The sequence below is a fragment of the Eulemur rufifrons genome, chromosome 7 (assembly GCF_041146395.1).
Source record: "Eulemur rufifrons isolate Redbay chromosome 7, OSU_ERuf_1, whole genome shotgun sequence".
NCBI lineage: Eukaryota > Metazoa > Chordata > Mammalia > Primates > Lemuridae > Eulemur > Eulemur rufifrons.
Window position 1 is genome coordinate 139,171,926 of NC_090989.1, and position 20,275 is coordinate 139,192,200.

The 20,275-nt window shown below is 38.7% G+C and overlaps 1 protein-coding gene across 1 annotated transcript in view; it reads left to right on the forward strand.

Annotated features, from left to right (window-relative positions):
- The first annotated feature begins 4,731 nt into the window (after positions 1-4,731).
- The window catches only part of STT3B (STT3 oligosaccharyltransferase complex catalytic subunit B), a 106,376-nt gene continuing 90,832 nt past the window's right edge, over positions 4,732-20,275 (forward strand). Inside the window, exon 1 of the mRNA XM_069475471.1 lies at positions 4,732-5,119. Coding sequence (XP_069331572.1) covers positions 4,806-5,119 — 314 coding nt within the window. The 5' untranslated portion in view covers positions 4,732-4,805. The remainder of the gene's footprint in view (positions 5,120-20,275) is intronic.

The following is a 20,275-nucleotide window of genomic DNA, read 5'->3' on the forward strand; positions in this document are numbered from 1 at the left end:
AGAAAATGCCAGGGACTGTGGATCAGTAATTTAGTCTTTTCTTCATCTGACTTAGTCTTCTGTAAGCTTTCACAGCCAGACTTCTAGAGTGGCCTATACTCCCTGCCTTCATGTCCTTTGTTACTGATCCCTCTTTACCCGCTGTCATCTGGTTCCTGACCTGCTCTGACTCCACTAAAATTGACCTTGCTAAAGTAACCGGACTCCTGGTTGCCAAAAGAAAGGCAAATTTTTCAGCTGTGTCACACTCTACTTCTCTGTAGCTTGTGTCACTGCTCACCTCACCTGATTTCCCTTTCTTAGCTGCTAGAATATCACTGTTTCTGCTGGGTCTTTTTCTTTGGTTGCTCTATCTTGGGCTCCTTATAGGCATATCTTCTAGCTTCTTAATTTGGGAGTTCTTTAGGGTTCTATTCTCAACCCTTCTCTCATTTCCAATAACTTTGACTCCAGCAAAATTTCATCCATGGCCATGGAATACCAAACCTTTATCCCCAGAAAAACTCTCCCTCCTGTGCATCAGATTTCTTTATCTAAGTGCCTGTTAGCCACTTCCTCTTGAATGTACTACAGGGACTTAGACTATGACATGTCCAAAGCTGATTTGATCTTCTTCCCTTCGAACACGTTCCTTGTCCTGAGATCCTCATTTCTGAGACATCACCTTCCACCCAAATGACCAGGCCAGAAACTCCCAATTCATCCTAACTCTTACTTTGTTTTGCCCCAACCATCAATTTCTGCATTCTACCCTCTTGATAACTCTCCTATCTATCCCCTCCTCTCTGGCCCCCACTGTCCCTGTTTTTAGGCAATTCTCTTGTCTAAACATCTGCAAATGCCTCCTTACTGGTCTCCCTGCTTCTACTCTCATTCTTTCCACTACATCCTTCATACTGCTATCAAAATTTTTTCTTCCATCAACTAAGTCTGACCATGTTATTGTTCAAAATGTTTCAATGGCTCTCAGCTGCTTATAGGTTAATATCTAAACTCCTTAAACTAGGCAGACAAATCCTTGATAATCTGGTTGTTATCTTCCTTTCAGCCTCCCTCCCAATGTACTCTCATTAATATGAAACTTTGTGTGTTCATTTGAAAGACTTTCTAGTTCCTGCTTGGAATCCCCACCATCTTTCTTCCTGATGTGTCTGGCGAACTTCTGCTCATCCTTCAGGTTTCAGCTCAGATACTGCCTTCCCTTGGAAGCCTCTAAGTAGAGCTGGGCTTCTGATGTCACAACACTCTACTCATCAAATTGTACACTATCTGACTCCTCAGAGATTAGAACCCAACAAAGACATTAAAAGCACCTAGAAGGATCAAGAAGTTCAAGTGCAGAGAGGCAAACAACACACTTAATGCACAAACTGAAAAACATTTTTCTAAGTTCATAGGCTGGAAATTGAGAATTCACAATGTTGCTATTTATTTTTACGGGTTCCTTAGTGGTTCCACTGTAATATATTCCTCACAAAAAGTAACCTCCGAAATCTCAGGTACACTGATTAGGTCTCTTACTAGTCCCCTCTCCAAAGTGCTTTCCACATTGCAGCCTCAGTAATCTTTTCAAAACACACATCTGATCATCTCTTTCACTCCACCTCAAACACACCATATCCTGCTTAAGACCTTTTGTGGATTCTCAACACTCTCAGGTTAAAACACCTCTTAGCATGACCTATGCTATCTGGCTATTCCTTCCAGACTCCTACCCCACCTTGTCCCACTGCCTGTGTTGCAGACACACATTGGCCCTTTTCTGGGTTGTTTGTACTTGCCTTTCCTGCCCCACTGCAGGACCTTTGCATGTTCTTCTCTGTTTGGACGATCCTTTCTGTTAGAAACTCCAAGGGAGGAATGCACAAGGCTGGGAGAAGTGAAAAGAAGTTTCTTTTAACATCTGCATACAAGCCAGCTGAGGCCAAGATGGCATCACCCCCCCAAACACCTGGTAGGGGCGGGGGGGGGGGGTGTCTAGGGCTTTTATAGCAGAGTTTGAGTGGGCTTTCAAAAGGGTGGGGCCAGTTTAAAGGGAAAGTTCCCATGGAAGCTCCCACCAGCCTCTGGGTTCATCCTAACACTTTCCATTCTTCTTCCCCGGGTCCATTCATCCTCACCCCCAGTGCTGCTTCCTCAGGGTAATGTTTCCCATCCTTCCTGTGTAGGTCAAATCCCCCATGAACCTCTCCTCCACATTGTTTGTCACATTGCATTTCGTTATTTAATGTGATTTAGTTAATGCCTACCTCCCCAGGGCTGGCTGATGATCTCTGAGAGAGGAATCGTGTCTCTCTTGTTCCCTGATGCATCCCAATGCACCCCAGTGCCCACATAGTGCTTGGCATAAAGGAGGAGCTCCATAAATACTTGCTGAATCAATGAGTGAATGAATGAAGATCAAGGATAAAAGGTCTTTCCACATTCCTTTTATATTCACCACTACCCTGCATTTGCATATGTTCCTTTACAATTTTCCAAAGTATACTCAGATAAGTTATCACATTTAATATTAACAATTGACTTTAAGAGTAGAAAGGGCAACCTATGCAGGTTACTTGTCAAATGTTACATAGCTAGTAAGCAACAATTAGGGACTAGAACCAAATCTTGTTACTTTTCAGATTAGGCCCCTGGCCATTAAACAGCCAACCAAGGAAGCAAAAGATAATGTGTAGCTTAACAAGGAGCACCTGTACAAAGACAATAAAATAGACATATCGAAACAAAATAAATTTTATTTTAGGCTGGTAGAACTTTTATCATGGAACATGGGCAAAAATACTCTAAATCTTGTAATTTTAGCATGTACTCTTTGGGCTCTGAGTAATAGCATGTCACCTTTCTCTGCACAACAGAGACCAGTTAACATTGTACCTTAATTCTCATTAAAATTTAGATGTTCAATAAATGTCCACTATTAAACTATTGGTTAGAAAGTCTATTTCTGGAAAACTTTTCATTCTTTCCTTAATGAGACTATTTTTGTAAGGAAACGAGAAAAATTAATCACTTAGCAGGCTAAAAGAGTAGCTGGATCTATTAGTTCCAAAGAGCATCCTTAAACTAGGTACACTTGTTCATTCGACACTGTGGAAAGACCTACAATTTAAACACAATTTATAATTTAAAGAGAAAATTTTATATGACGTAAGGAAATAATTAAGGGCCTTTATAATTTTACACAAATACATCCTTTTAAATTCAGATGTTACCAAATAAAATGGACAAATGTGAATTTACATGAAAAACTAATCAAATATTTACTGAGCTTGATTACACTGAACGCTCCCTGCCCTCCACGAGGCTTTATCAGGATACTTCTAGTCTCCTCACTACCTCACTTAGGTTTAAACTCATTTTGGTCTATCTGGTAGCACTTTCTGTGAGGAGTGACGAAAGGCGTGGGGAAAGGGAAAGGTATAAAAACACAACCTAAACGTGAAGAAATTCGTGTACAGGGATCTTTCTTCTGTTATCATTTACTGAAGTGAGAACGGGGTAACAGCTGAAAGTCCAGGGTAAGTTAAATAGTTTCAATCGTTTGATGGAATGTATGCAGCCGTTAACGATGAATTCCTGCATCTTCCCATATTTCCAGTGAACATACATTACTTTTGCAATTAGGAAAATACAACGAATGAAAAAGGGCGAGAGAGGGTCGCCTTTTGCCTGCCTCATTAGGTCTTTCCGGAGCCAGGGGCGCGTTTGCTAGCTCCAGAGTTTTCAGCGCAAACTTGTCCTCGGTAGCAGCCGCCCAGCGGGAGGCCGGACGTGGAGCGCAGTGTGCGGCTGACAGTGTCTACGCCACGGAGGACTCACTCCTGGCACCGGGTAGGGGGCGCAGCCGGCGGCCGAGCCCATCTGCCTGACCCACGCGCGGAGGGTTAGTGTAACGCGCCTGCGCGCCCAGTCACGTGGTAGGCGCTCCGGGCAAAGCGGGTTAAAAGTCACGACCGCGGAGAGCCCACGAGCACCCTGCTGGTTGGCGCGGCGCTCTTCGTGTCCTTTAAAGCAAGTTTGACGGAGGCCGCTCCGCTGTTTCCGACCCCTCGACCCGGCTCAGCTCCATGAACCTAGCGGAGCAGCCTAGCACTCTTCCTCGCAGACCGCACAGGCGCGCGAAACCGCGTCTTTCAACTGACAATGAAGCCGTAGCCGCGCAGCTCGGCGGCTCCGGGCAAACGGGAGCGAGGCCGGGAGGGGGAGGGGGAAGACGGTTGGGTCAAGCTCCGCCCCAGCTCGCGTCCCTATTGGTGGGCGCCGCAGTTCTGGGCCCGCCCCCTAACGGACCTGTCGCTTTGTGACAGGCGGAGGGGCCAGTTCCTGTCGGGCCGGGGGCGGAGTCTGAGGTTGCTGGAGCTCCACCCGGACTCCGGGACGCTCCTCCCCCTGCTCCTCTTGGCTGGGCGGGCGGCGGGCGTGAGAGGGAATGTCATTGCTTCTCTAGTGCTGTGGTGCCGCCTCCGTCTGCTCCTTTTCCTTCTCTGGCGCCCTCGTCCCGTCGGCTTTCGCCGCCGCCGCAGCTGTACTGGGGATACGGATGGCTGGTGGGGCGCAGGGGCCATCTGGGTTGAGAGAGCGGCGGTCGCTGCCGCTGCTGAGGCGGAGACTCCCCGCCGCCGCCGCCTCCACCCCCTGTCCCCCGGCCTCGCGGCGCTGAGGGCGGGAGCGCGCGGAGCTCTTCCCTCCTCCTCCTTTTTCTTCCTCCTCCTCCTCCTCCTCCTCCGGGTCCCCGCCCAGCACCCCTCGCACCAGGCGGCGGCGGCGGCGGAGAAGAGCGAGACCCGCCGCCGGGGCACAACATGGCGGAGCCCTCAGCCCCGGAGAGCAAGCACAAGTCGTCCCTCAACTCGTCCCCTTGGAGCGGCCTCATGGCCCTGGGGAACAGCCGGCACAGCCACCACGGGCCCGGGGCCCAGTGCGCGCACAAGGCGGCGGGCTGCGCGGCGCCGCCGAAGCCGGCCCCCGCGGGGCTGTCCGGGGGGCTGTCGCAGCCGGCTGGGTGGCAGTCGCTGCTCTCCTTCACTATCCTCTTCCTGGCCTGGCTTGCCGGCTTCAGCTCGCGCCTCTTCGCCGTCATCCGCTTCGAAAGCATCATCCACGAGTTCGACCCGTGGTAAGTGCCCCGCCGCCCCTCCCCCGCCCGCGGTCCGCGGGGACCGGGACCGGCTCCTCTGCCCGCCGCGGCTCTCCTGGACTTGGCCCCGCGCCGCCGCCGAGCCCAGCTCGCGTCCCGGCTGAGGCGGGCGCGGGTCCCGGAGTTTCGGGCGCGCCCCCTGCCCGTGGGCGAAGTTTGCCCCGAGCAACCTAAGGCGGGGCGTCGGGGTCCCGGAGTGGAACCTTGACCCTCGGCCGGGCAAGTGTGACGACTGCTAGGAGGGTGGATGCAGCCCCTCGCAGCCGGCGCTGGTCGCAGAGTCCGGACCCGCCACGCTAGGAGCCGGCAGGTCGTTCCTCAGCGGACTCGTGGCCGACTCCTCGCTCACGGCTTTCGCGTTCTTTCATTTTTGCGGGCGCGTTTTTGCTGGTTCGGATGGGATCGGCCAGGGGCTGCCCTGTTGCCGCTGGAGGTGAGTCCAGATGTGCCGGAACCCTGTCTGCTCAGCCTTGCAGTTTTACGCCTTTACTGGTTCTTATTTTGCTCTCAGGATACGAGAAGGGAAAAGGAGAGTGGGGTGTTGTAGGAAGGGAAATAATATCCCTGAAAGTGATCTAAAAGCTAGTGACTCTTATTTATTTAGCATTAGGTATTTTCAGGAGTGGCTTTTTGCAGAGCCCTTAAGTGCACGCAGCACCTCACTGTTCCGCTATCATCTTGGGTTGCCTTTTAGAGCAAGATCATTACTCTGTTACCCCAACTGTCACCCTTAGTATGTTATGCACAATATCTGAAAGCACTGCATTAGTTCCTTTATTGGTCTCTGCAGGAAGGTTTGTGGATGAGAGAACAAACAGTACCACAGTGATGGGAGCGCTAGATTATAATACCGAAGTTGCATATAGTATTAGGGACTGACCTGAATGTTTTAGGAAATTATCCCATTCAGAACACTAGCCAGTTTAGACACTATAGAGGTCTGTGAATTATCTAGATAGGAGGATTGCTTTAACTTTTTTCCCAACTTGCCCAACCTGAGTTAAATTTTTTCCACCTGAGAGTATGCTTTTAAAACTAATTTAATTCATCTGTTCACTTGTCAACCTTGAGTTAATCTTACTTGCTTACAGTTAGACCTAATTAAACTTTAGGATATTTGTGTTATCATTTGAAATACAGAGGGAGAATCTTCTTGAGGGTTACTAAATGTATAGATAAAAAGTGTTTTAGGTAGTATATTACCCATATATTAAAATACCAGATTTAAGTTCTGTTACAGAGAGAAAAAATTGATATTGCTGACATGTATTGAACACCAGAGGGGCCCACTCATGGAGAATTCAATTTAGATAAACAGTTAATCACTGACATTCTACCATGATATGTTTTGATGCCATTTTAGAGGTTTTGATTTCTTTTCTAACACTGGTTTACAAAAAAAAAAACCCCACTTTGTTACTTGGAATCACAGAAGAAAATATATTAGTGTGGATTATTTATGAGCCTAAAAATATCTGTGAAACCATATTAACTACACACAATATTCTTAGGTAATCTTAGCTTTGAAACCCTTAAGCAAATTAGATAAAAATGAAATTGGAACCAGGAAATGAAAACTGCTAGTATATACTAAACAATGTGAAAAGAGAAAGTTCTGTCTTTTCACATTAAAGCAACAGAAGTGCATGGTTGACCAAACATTTTAGGTAACAAAAATTGTGAATAATATATCCAGAGAGTAACATTTTTACAAATGGAAGGCCCAATATTGTTTAATAATAACTCTGGGGATGAAATTAAGGATTGCAGAAAAATTCACACCTTATTCAAGGGGATTTTTGTCATTTTTCCTTACTTTGAAGGGAGATTAGATATCTGCATCAAGTCAGCCAAAGCTCACTATTGAAATCGAATAATGTAATCATGAAAAGGCTTATTAGGTTGCTTCATAGATGAAGTAGTTAAATATTCTTTTTTTTTTTTTTTTTTTTTTGAAGTATGGTTAAGAATTAAAAGTTGATTTTTTTTTTTTTCTCCTGTTTGGAGGGCACAACTCTTTTTCATTCACAAGAAAATCTGTTTCACTTCTGTTTTTCTATATGTGAAAACACATTTCTGACACATTATCCTTTAGCTAAATTTGTACCATTTGAGTTTTAACTCATATACACTAATCTAAAAGTATATACATCTCTTCAATCTCAAAGAGCTACCTAATTTAGGTATTCTGCTTACTGTTATAGTTTTAATAGTCACATCTTGATTAAATGTTTGTGCTTATAATGTCAGATAATTCTTAGTAGCAAACAGATTTATGTAATAAAAGAGTTGTCCCTATACCTTATTGTGAATGGAGGTTTGTCAGTATGAATCTAATGTAATGTCTAATTCAAGTGACTGAACTGAAAGAATCCAGTTTCGTACAACAAAGTACCTTGTTTGCCCGCTCTTTTTTCTTTCATATTTTTTGAAGATCTCAAGTAGTTAAGCATCTCATTCATTCTTCTCATGTAATTCTTACAATCATTCTTGTTGAAAAATTTAAAAGGGGGGACATATGGATTGACTGCCATTATTACTTTGGATTTTTAAAGCAGTTTTCCTTCAAAGCTACTAATCGTACCAACACTAACTGGTCTATAGTTTAATACTCTGGTATTGTAGTAGCCTGGGAGTTGCTCAGATTGTCATCATATCCACGCAGCAATGACATGACCCTTTAAGGGTTACTCTCAGGCTCTATATCCACAAAATTTATTCTGGCCTGTTTACACCTTCCCTGACCCTTTTTTCCATATCTCTGTCATTGGTTTCATTTCTGAAGTCTGTTTAGTAAGGGATTTACTTTCTCTGTTTGTGAGTTGTTTCTATAAATTTTACAGTAGTTCTTAAATTGTGTAAAATTCAAGTTAGCTGCCAAAAGTGACTTGTCACAAAGTTATACTTATTTTTTAAATTTGTCACCCAAGTTATTCTATAAATCTTACCGTTATAAAGAATGTATATAATGTTAAATAATATATGTTTATTGAAGTACACTGCACTTTTTTAGAACTTAGCAACACTTTTGGTAACAATCACCTCTTTGCTTTGGTAATTTCCTCCTTTATCAGCAGAGGTGATCAGATATCAGGAAGCAGTTTGAGAATTATGTTGTCTGTACTTGCCAAACATTTGGTTGATTGACTAGTTTAACAGCACCTTACTTTATCTTCTTTTTTTCTGGAGCAAATTGTAGTTTCTGCATATTTTGTTGTAACTATTAATACTTTTACATTATATTAGTCAGGTACCTTTTTCATACCCATTATCTTGTTAAATTGTGTGGTAGCTTTTCCCACAGAAGCAATGTAAAAGCTCCCTGTGTAAGAAGAATTGTCCTTTTCTCTGCCTTCACAGGTTGTAGTGGTTTCTCCCTAGAGAGAAAATTCTATCAGCCTTGGGTTTGGGCTGCAGTTAGCAAAAAGGCAGCAGGGCAGAAAGTTGCAGTTTAGAGTTGAGACTTGGAGTGCAGTTATTCCACAGAAACTATGGTATAAACAGGTTAATTAGTACAAACATGTTTTCAAAGGAGTGATAAACCTTTGGGGTACATGAGCTGTTTGTAAGTTGGGGACTACTTCCTGTACTTTGAGGTTTCCACGTTTCTCTTCACTTTGCAGATGACAAAAAGAGGCTATTGACCTCAGTTCTGAAGAAGACAAAATGGGTAACAAAACTAGTTTTAGAACACAAATGTCCCCACATCTTAAAAAGTCACTCTAACTGTGGGATCATTAGCAACAGCAGTCCAGCTGTACTTCAGAAGAGGTATACTGTCACTGATTTCCTTGTAATTAAAATTTTTCTAGCCTTTCTTTTTGAGGCTATTCTAAATTACAAGTACACATGGGGGAGGTTCTGGGAGTGCCTTGCACTGCTGGATTGGATGATGGGATTGGACATGCTCCCATTCTGGGTAAGTGTGGTGGCACCCATAGGTAGAAATCATGGATTTTATGAGGCATATTATAGGTCCTGGGGTAATTAGAATCTTTTATGAAAGACCTTGGAACTTTTTCTTTCCCTTTAGGGTTTTCATATCTTGAGGGCTAACTTGGGTAGGACTGCATGCTCCTTACTGCCATGAGTGAGTAGTTTGCATAAAGACGACATTGGTTATAGACCAAACATTAGAAACTCAAAATAAGGAATTTACATTATGGACTCTGACCTAGTTGTATTGATTATGGGGTAACTTACTGGCCTTTCTGTACCTAATCTTTGATTTTTATTCTTTCAGTAAGTTTTGAGTGTATAAGAAAATGTTAAAATTTATTTACATTGTTATATCTTAGTATTCATCAGTGCACACATGTTCTCAGAAATAAAGAATGGAAAGGTTAATATTATTCTCAAGTGACCAAATCACATTTCCCCCCTCAGTTTGTTTACTTTTGAAAACTTAGTGATCTTATGGAGTGACAGTATTGCAGTTAACTTGAATTATAAAGCATCTATTGCTAAATTATTGTGGAAATTTTCAGACACGCAGAAAAGTTGAAAGCATTTTATAGTGAACACTCACCACCTAGATTCTACAGTTAATACTCTAGTTTGCTTTATCATAGCTTTCTGTCTGTCCATTACTGCTTTTAAATTCTGATGGTCGACAGTTCATTGTTTACTGTGATATAAAGAATGTTATCCTTGTTACTCAATTCCATGATAAAGAGGATCTCTTATTTCTAGATAGCATTTGTTTTCTATAATACTTGAAAACAACGTATATAAATACTGTTTCTATATCCTCAGTTGGACTGCAGGTTAGGATCAGATTCCATCATTTCAAGTTTTGGTTAGTAACTTACCTGAGTGCATTGTAAGCCAATGCATTAGCTGATGTCTACTAAGTGACTTGACTTTGCTAAATAAATTAAATTCACCGTCTCAGGAGAAACCCTGAAGTGGTTAGAAGGGTATCAATGTTGGTTTTACTAGACTTAGTTTGTGTGGAACTCGTCAATTCTTACGAATTATTAAAAGCCTTTTATAGGTCAACCTGTTGTCTTTGCCATGTTTTATCTAGATGTAATGGTTTAATTTTAGTATGATTGTAAAAGTGGCTTCTGTCGATCCCCATAATAAATAGGAAAAAAGAAGGCATATTTTAAGGTACTATAGAACCCAAAATATACCATATGGGCCAAATTATTACTTTTGAAAAGGGGAAAAATTGTTAACGCCTTAGCCTGCTACTTTATCTTCACCCCTCTGTCTGCTTTACCTGATTCCGATGGATACTTTTTGTTTTTAAACCACTAACTCTTCTGAGAAGGCTTCTGTGTCCTTACTGTACCTACTTCTGACCATCAGTAATGTCTAGGAATTTAGAAATTGATGGAAAGTGGCAATACTGTATTTAAAAAAACAAGAGCATGTTAGGACGTGGAGACTAGAGTTGGGAGAGATAGGAGCAGTTACCCTAGAGGCTTCCATATTTTAGATAAAAATGTAGGTTAGTCGGCATTTGTCAGCATGCCAGCGTGCCACTACTTAGAATTTTATATCTTTGGAAAAATGCTTTCATAGTTTCGAATGAAAGACATCTAAACATATTTTGGAATATAACCTGTATATAAATTGGTGAATGCCTTTATGTTGTTGAAGGTTGTACTATTTGTGGATAAACGAATCTCTAAAGAATTAAGATCATTGAGCTAGTTAAATTGACCATTATCATTTGTGACTGTTTCTTTTTCTTTCTGTGGAATTTACTGTTGCAGGATAACTTTAATGTATGTTCTAAATGATAGTAGATGCTTAGTTTTTAGCATTTTATAATCCAGTGATATTTTAGGATTGAGATGAGATAACATCTTTTATTTCCATAGTCAAAAGATATTTCAATTCAATATTCCCCACACGGATTGAAGAATCCAGGTCTGCCTGACTGCAAAGTCTATGTTCTTTTTACTGCACCTTCTGCCTTCAAGGCATGCTTAAATGAAAGTGTCCTCCATTTAATTTGTATTTTTTAATCAGCTGCCCTGATTTAAGTCTTAACAAATTGGCCTGTGAAAATGCCTGGTCACAATTCGGGCACTAGCTAACTAAGTTTACTAGTTGGATGATGGCTGATTACTTTGTTTTGAAGTAGGAAAGAGAGAAGAGTTGATGATAAGTTTTAAGTTTTTTAACCTGAGTGACTAGGGAATTTTCAGAAACAGAATTTTTAAGGGAGGAGCTAAATGAGAAGAAAAGATGACCGAATCTAATTGAGTGATGTTTTCATTTAGATTTATTTTGTCTGTAAAAAGTTTAGAGTAATGAGATTGGAAGTATTAAGCCATTCTAGTTATGGGAATTATGAAGTGGACTGCTAACTTTCAGAGTAGACCAAGAATTATACAACCCAAAGGATTTTTAGAGTATATCTACTTATCTTTCTGTTTCTGGACAAGGAAGCTGAGGACCAGAGGAATGAAATACCATTTTGTAAGGTGGTACAGTCATAGCTTGGCTAGATTCTTTTCCATTTTCTTTGTACCTATGTTTGCATTAAAAGGGAGTAGTTTGAGAAGTTGTTTGAAAATTGTTACCTTAGAAGATGAGGGGAGGTTACTGTCTACCACTAACTTTAAATTGAAAAATGAGACTTCAAATTTAGATATGGAAACAAATAGAGCTTTTGTGTGAAGTTTGACTTCTTTGGAATTGGTAATTTAATAAATTAATAGTTTTAAGTTTTAAAACTTTATTCTGGTTTTTTTTTTTGCCTATTATTGAAAGGGAAATATTATTAAAGACATAAAGAAATTTTGTTTATATTAATAAAGTGTTAAAGTATTAATGTTTAGTTAATTAGGTTGATAATGTTTCTTTTGGGGTTTCCTTTAATTTCTTTTTCATGTCTTACAGGTTTATTAGTTCTCAAGTAGTTAAAGGTTTTTCTCACCTGTGCGGTATTCTTTTCTTTGGCACAATCTAGCAATCCTTCCAACCAATAAAAGTGAATTTGTTTTTTAAACTTATAATATTAGCACTTTCTTTCTCTTTCTCCTCCATTCCATAGATAGATAGATTTAAATATTAATAATGAAGGTAAAAGTTTACGCTGTTGTCTACAACTTAAAAAATTAAAACTAATGCAGTAATTCATAATTAATTTCTAAAGTTCCAATATATGCGTTGCCTAAATTGTTTGTCACTGGCCAAATTTGTCTTAAGAAGAACATAAGCCAAATGGATGAAATGGAGTTGGAGAAGAGGATCATGACTACTCACTTGTGACCACTGTGCCTATTACATGTTTACTTCATGCCTTTTTTTGAGACAGGGTCTCACTCTGTTGCCCAGGCTAGAGTGCAGTGCTGTCATCATAGCTCACTGCAACTTTAAACTCCTGGGCTCAAGTGATCCTCCTGCCTCAGCTTCCCAAGTAGCTGAGACCAAGGGTGTGCACCACTACACCTGGCTAATTTTTTGTATTTTATATAGAGGTGGGTTGTTGCTTTGTTGCTCAGGCTGGTCTCGAACTCCTGGCCTTAAGTGATTTTTTCCACCTCAGCCTCCCTAAGTGCTAGGGTTACAAGTGTGAGCCACCACGCCCAGCCAACTTCATGGCTATTCTTAAAACACAGTAACTCCTATAAAGTAGTCTATTACCCTATTTAAAAAGGTTTTATTATTACAATAAATTATTTTACCATCTTGTGTAATCCACATAGAAAATAATGGAGTACAGAATTGTTGTAATCTTTGAGATAATCTTTGAAAATGTCTTAGACGTAACATAAACAAGAGCAAAGAAATGTGTTCTGCAAAGACCTAGGAGAAAAGATGTTTGGTTTCAGTCTTTAAAACAATTTTCTTTTATGGTGTGAAGTATAACACATCTTGAAAAGTACAAACCTAGTGTCGAGTAGAATGAACACCCATGTGACCATCATCTAGATCAAGATCATTGCCACCCCCTCAGAAGCCCTGGTGTGTGCTTTCTCAATCCCCTACCTTCTGACTTTTATAGTGATCACATCCTTCCATTTTCTAAAACTCTGTGCATTGCTAAATAATATAATTTAGTTTTGCCTAGTTTTAAACTTTAAATAAATGGAATTATAGCTTTTGTGTCTTGCTTTTTTTGCTCAGCATTTTTAAGATTCACCTTTGTTGGTCAAAGGGCTGTTGAGAGTATATTGGGTGATAAGGTTCAGCAATAATTTGACTAACTAGGCATCTTATTCATCTCAGGAGATTACCTTTTCTTTCATAATAGGATGTGCCTGTAGGAAAGGGAAAGGGAAGGCATCCTTCTCTTCACTTGAGATTAAAAAAAATAAATGATCTCAAAGCTGAACTCTTGAGCTGGAGTCATCCTCGTCCCTAAGGTAACCTTGACACCTTTTTCTAAGATACTATAATAACTGGCCAGAAAAAGTTAATGTTTCAGCAGACCAGACACTAAATGTAAGAAAGCTAGTGGGGGAGGAGAGACATCACTGTCTTTCGAGAGACTAATGATAATCGGATAAATGCAAAATTAAACTGTGGCTTTTATTAACTGTTGTTCATATTAAAGAATGTATATTAAGATTGACATAAGGAAAGGAATGGTTGGTTGTTAGTTCTTGAAACAAGAAAAGAATACAGGAAGGGGGTCTGAACTGAAGGAATTTAGGAAAACCCTAAGAATGGACTGTTTGATATATTGGTATTTTTACGGAGGATTGTCAATCCTAGGTTTTGTATATGTGTTATTTTTTTTTTTTGTTTGTGTACATACAGAATCTTGAATGTCTTGCATTTCTTTTATATTGCTTTCTTCTTCCAGTCTTCCATGGCTACCACTTTTTTTCTTTATCATTTCTTTATTTCCCTTATTGATTTAGTAGTTTTCTTGGTCTTCAGGAAAAATGGAAGAGGTATCATATCAGTAAGATCCTTTCAGAAACTGTCTTCAGAGGATAAAGGTTTAATTCAGAGAATGGTAAAGAGAAGGTCATGGGTCTGTCTTTCTTTAGGAACTTGATCTATTGGAGTCTGAGAATTTGACGTGATGTGTTAGCAAATGTTTTAGGATATTGAATACATGATTCTAGCTTATAAGTTTTGTTTTAATTAGAAAGCAATTCTTAAGTGAAATAAACATGAATACTCTACTGCATTTCTATTTACTGGTCAAAATGATTTTGATCAAATTTGATGGTATTTTTCTGCTGTACATTAGTATGAAACTCATGCTACTTGAGTGGATAACAGTTTATTTCTTTTGTGAACAAATAATGGACTGTCATAGTTAATTCTTTGTTAGTTGAAGAAAAATTTAAATCTAAGACTTCCTTTCTTCAAACTTAATTTAGTCAGCCAGTATTTCTACAGAATTCAAACTAAAATTTAAACCAAGTATCTTAAGGAAGGGGTCAACATACTATATCCTATCTTCACAAACATACCGTGTAGTGCCTGCCAGAGAGTATTATAAACGACTTGAACTAGGCTCTATTTGGATAATGGTCCAACTTAATAGTTTAAGCTATTTTAACACCTCTAATATACCTCTTGTATGATTTTCTGAGAGCACAGGAGACTTAGAAAATTGGTAAAATTCTGTTACGGTGATTTGGATTTTTATACTTATTTTCCCTTGTAATGAATATAATAATTTGTTATTACTATTACTGTAGAGAGAGAAATAAAAAATCCTTTAAGGCAAGAACATCTTTTCTAATCTTCTTAGAATATCCTACAGAGTACTAGCTAGGAACATGGTGACTATTCAATATTAAGACAGATCCTTTATTCTTGATGATCACATTTTATGTTTTGGTAATGATAGTAATAGTATGGCAAGTCTCTGTTGTGTAATACTTAGATAAATTTTGAATTTGACTGTGATGTCAGTAAAATCGTATGTGGAGTGAACATCATAATCCCACTTTCAATAAAAGTGTCATTTTAATCTTATAGAAGAAGGAATGAGTTGATGATGAAGAAGATAATGCTTACAAGAAAAAATGATTTATATGAGCATCCTTGACTGCCATCAGAAATTGGGAGATGAATGGCTGGATGAATACCTTAGGAAAAACTTTGAGGGCAATTTTAGTTTCATGAGTGTATTATTTCTTTCAAGTACAAATAACTCTTAGAGAGTCCTGTCTCAAGTGTTAACTCACTAGTTGAGAAACAGTGAATAAGAGAAGACAGACTTGTTAATATCTAAAAACCATATGAATTATAAACGTTTCATTGTTAATTTTTGAGATAAATGAAAAAAGACAGATGTCAGCAATAGAAATAAAATTCACAAGCTGGCATCTTATTAGAAGTTGAGAAATATATCCTGATGTGGAGGAATAGTAAGAATTGAAATTGTCACTATGAAATTAACACATACTAACTTCATGCAAATGATGAATTTGGGTGGGGTTGGATTAATGATCCATTTGGTTTCATGGCTCTTGATTTAACTTTATGATTATAGTTAATTGCTATGCAAATTAAGCAACGCTTTAGGAAGCCATCATAGCCCTGATTGATCTCATTTAAATTTTCCCATAAGAGGTTAAAGGATACTAAATAAAAATATTCATAAGGAATGAAATAAGTTACTTGTCTTTCTTAAAGTATCTTTGCAGTGGTAATAGTTTTGTCTGATTACTGGGAGGATCGTTGAAGACTGTATTAAGGTCATTAAATATGAAATGTCCAATTTCAGATCAAAAGGGTAGTTTATTATATCTCAAACAAGAAGCAGCACAATTAAAGTATAAGCCTAAACTATTGACACAGTTTTGCCACCTGAATGGTAGCTTGTTTGTGCTAGCAGTGAAGAAACCTGGAGAGCGAGTGGCCATGAAATCAGGAAAGGCATTTTCCACAGCATGTTGAGAATTGCATATTTTTCCTTGCAAGAAGTGGTCCAAAGCCTGAAAGAAGTGGTTGTCAGTTGGTGCAAGGTTTGGTGAATACAGCACTGTTTGTATGGCATGTGGTTGAGCATTGTCTTGCAAGAGGACTGGCCTGTCTTGATGACCAATCTTGGCTGCTTAATCACGAGCATCCTCATCATTTTGTCCAGTTGGTTTCAGTAGACATCCGCTGTCATTGACTGACCAGGTTTCATAAAGCTGTAGTGGAGAATACCAGTGCTGAACCACCAGACAGACACCATTAGCTTTTTTTTGATGAATATTCAATTTTGGACTGTGTGTTGGCACTTCATCCTTATCCAACTGTTGTGCCAGATACTTGCAATTGTCAAAAAGAATCCATTTTCATCACACGTAACAATATGGTGGAGTAATGGTTCGCTTTTATGTCATGACAGCAAAAAAAGGCAAGCTTCAAAACAATTCCTGACGCTCATTTAATTCATGTGGTACCCATCTGTCCAGCTTCTTTACCTTGCCGATTTGTTTCAAATGGTCCAATATTGTTGGAATAGTAATGTCAAACCTTGCTGCTAATTCATGCATAGGTTGAGGTGGATTTGTTTCCACTACAGCTTTCAGCTCATCATTGTCCACTTTAGTCTCAGGTTGCTCTGTGGCTCATTTTCAAGATTAAAATCAGAACAGAACGTCTCAAACTACGGACAAGCCACATCCTTCCCAAACACTTCGTTGATATTTTCAAGCTGTCTGCACAGCATTGGTTCCATAATTTTTGACTTACCCATGATTTCTCAAAAATTGCTGTAAAAAAAATTGAAAGTTAATCACAAGCCAAACCATGTGTTTGAAAGACCAAGGATGTACCTTCACAATAAAAATAAAACAAGAAGTGTCAAAGTGAAATGTTGGAGATATCAACTGTCAAACTTGGTATTATACTTAAGGAAATCGGACATTTCATTCTTAATAACCTAATCTTTCAAGTTAAATAAACCAATATGTTAAAATCTTTATTTTCTTTTACTATGAATTGATTACTTAAAAATGGTCAGCTTTTTAATTTTATAGTAATTGCATGTAGTAATAGCAATAATCCTGTGAGTCCTAAAATGATAAGCTGTAATGATTTCACAAGACGTTTTTGCTTAAAAATATTGTGTGCTTTTTTTTTTCTAAACAAATCTTTATCTACTAGTGTGCCTCTTAAAAAATCTACCATAGTGAGCAGGGTTTGTTGAATATATTGACACTTAAAACATTGTATATTTCCTTAATTTTTAAAAATTTAATAAACTTACTCCATGGAAGTTTAATTTCAGTCCCAAGAGCATTTTAACCCCAGACCATAGATAAAGAAGGCTTTTATTTTAATATGCTAAGCAACTTTCTGGCATTTGAAGGAACAGAATAATGAAACTATGAGTTAGATGAAATTAATCTAATCTTAAAACTGTGTAAAGGCCAGTCGTATGTTCAAATAGAAAAATGAGCTTGGGAACAACTAAAATCTTTTAAAATAAAGATATTTTTGAAGGTTGTTAAGATGAATCATTCACTTCATTAAAGAGGAAGATCTTTTCTCCTGTTTTAGATACTTTATTTTTGTTGTTAAAATAATTTACTGCACTTAAATAAAAAGTGTCTAATATAAACAGCCTTTATATAAAAGGTTTTCCTTTTGAAATAAAAGGCAATTTTATTATAAAATTTAAGTGTTTGATATTATAACTGTTGAATATGAATCACAATATAATATAAAATTGTAATTTTTTTATAAATTGAAGTATATTCAAAATGCAACTTGCATATAAAATGGATGCAATATATGTAATTATGAAAGTTAATGATAAACACTTTTGAACCTCCTACCCAACTACAGAACTAGAACATTACCAGTTTCACATCTGTTTGTGTTCCTTCTCTAGCCTCTCCCCTTGGTTTTCTTCTTTGCACTAGGAAACCGTTATCTTAAGTTTTGTTTAACACTTCCATTGCCATATTTAAAAACCCTTCATATGTATTATTTGTAAACAATATATTGCTAAGGTTTGCTTTATTTGGAGCGAAGAGAATGATATTACCCTATTTATACTCTTCGACTTTCATTTATATGTTTGCTGCTTGTAACGGACCACCCCAAAGCTTAGTGACAAAACAGTAGTTTATTATTTCACGATTCTGTGGATTGAGTGGTAAGTTCTTTAGCGTCATGTTCAGCTGGGGTGCTGGGATGATTGTAATCATCTGGAGGCTCAATAGGCTGCAGTCAACTGGGCCTTTAATGTCTGGGATGCCTGGACAGTTGAGAGTCATCTGGAGTCTTGATTGGCTGGGAGCTCAACTGGGGTTTTTGGCTCCTCCATGTGACTGCTTGGGATGCCCCTCAGCATGGTGCCTGGGGTCCCAGAAAGAGCATTCCAAGAAGGAGGAAGCTAAGCTTGGGATGAACACATCACTTCCACTATTTTTTGTTGTTCAAAATAGATGCAGGCCTAACTTAGTGTCAAAAGAGGAGATACATGCAGAGTTAAGGGCAGAATTGTTTAGGGTCATTTTTAGAAACTCATACCCCATAATGTGTTTATCATTTTTATCTCCTCTTCTGTGAAATATCTGTTCATGTCTTTGCCCAATTTTTAAATTGCCCAATTTTAAATTGGGTTGTTTGTCTTTTTCTTACTGAATTAGCGGGAGGTCTTAAGTACATGTACTTTGGATACTAAGTCTGGGTTAAATTTGTTGCACATACCTTGTTCCAGTTTGTGGCTTGTTGGTCCTTTAAGCAATCTTGTGAGGTAGATATTTTATTGCCCTCATTTTACAGATGAGAAGACGGAGTGTTGCTTAGTATGTTAAAAGGATAGGCCTTGAAGTCAGCCTCGAGGGTAACATTTTTGCTATAAAGAATAGCATTTGTAAAGGTGTACAATTATGAATCATCAATGTTACTTCCCACAACCTACCTGTTATACCTCTTCTCCTGCAAATGATTGAGGCATGGAAAAATTTTCCAAGTTTTTTATTTATTTGTGGTTAATTTTAATGTTTTAGATAATGTGACTTTTGTTATGAGGAGATTGAGGACAGATGATATTAAATGACTTGCACAAAGTGATAGGCTAGAACCAGTATGTTCAGCCCCAGGTTCTTTCTAGTCTTACCTGTGTTCCTCATTCTTCAGGCTTTTCCCACTAAATTATTCATTTGGATCACTCAGGATCTGCCAACACATTTCAAACTCTTGTGCTTTTAGATAGCCAGACTAGTTGCTATACATTCTCTCTCTAAGGGTATGCTGGAGTTCTCAGGGATTGATTGGTATTTGAGATTTTCTTGCCTGCCCCTACCTCCAAACTTTATCATGGGAATTAAGATTCTTAAGTGTTGTGGCCAAAATATTTTTTCCAAATATAATAGAAGCCAATTAGTATTCAAATGTTTGCCTTTAAATATTTGTACTTTGGAAAGAACACTGTAGGTATGCATCAAGTGCAGCTGAGTCGCTCTAAAACTGAAAATGCCACAGAACAATTCTAAATTCCAAAATGCAGGGTTTTGAATAAAATGAAACAGCTTTCTCTCATGCTTGAACAAATATAAAAAGATATAAATAAATTTGTAGACACTTCTTCTCAACCCTCAAATTAGGAAGATTTGTGTAAAAGTATAGTTTCCAATCATTACAATTCTATATGTTGAAAACACCTTGGTATGCTCTCCAGGGTAAAAGCAATGCTTTAGGCAGCATGACTTACTTTCATATCACCTCAGATTTCTTGAATCTAACATTTAAAGGCAGAAGTGGAAGTAATAATACTTCTGCTCATTGGAAGGATTCTTTGACATGTAGTGTAATACAAAGCATCTTGAGACTTTGACCCATATGTGTTTTCTGACAGTGATTCCAGCCATTGCCATGACTGAGCATCTCATTCCTTTTTATTCTTTCCTGCCCCAGATTCTTTCACTTTGTCAAAATGAATTAGTTACCCTTCCTCAAGAGGTAAACTAAAATATAACATATTTGCTGTAATAATGTTGGTATAATGTTACCATGGTAAAGTATAGGTGTCAAGTAATTTGGCAAAAAGTATAATGCTGAATTTCACCAGGTAAGCCTAGTATTAATGCTATTTATAAAATGGGAAAAATTAAGTCCATTTAAAACTTAATAAATGTATTTTAACATTTGCAATTCTCTAAATTCAGGTTTTAAAATAGAGTATACCAAACATGCTGATCTGTGAGGAGTTTAATGGATATTCTTATTTTATAGAAATGAACAAAGTTATCTTAA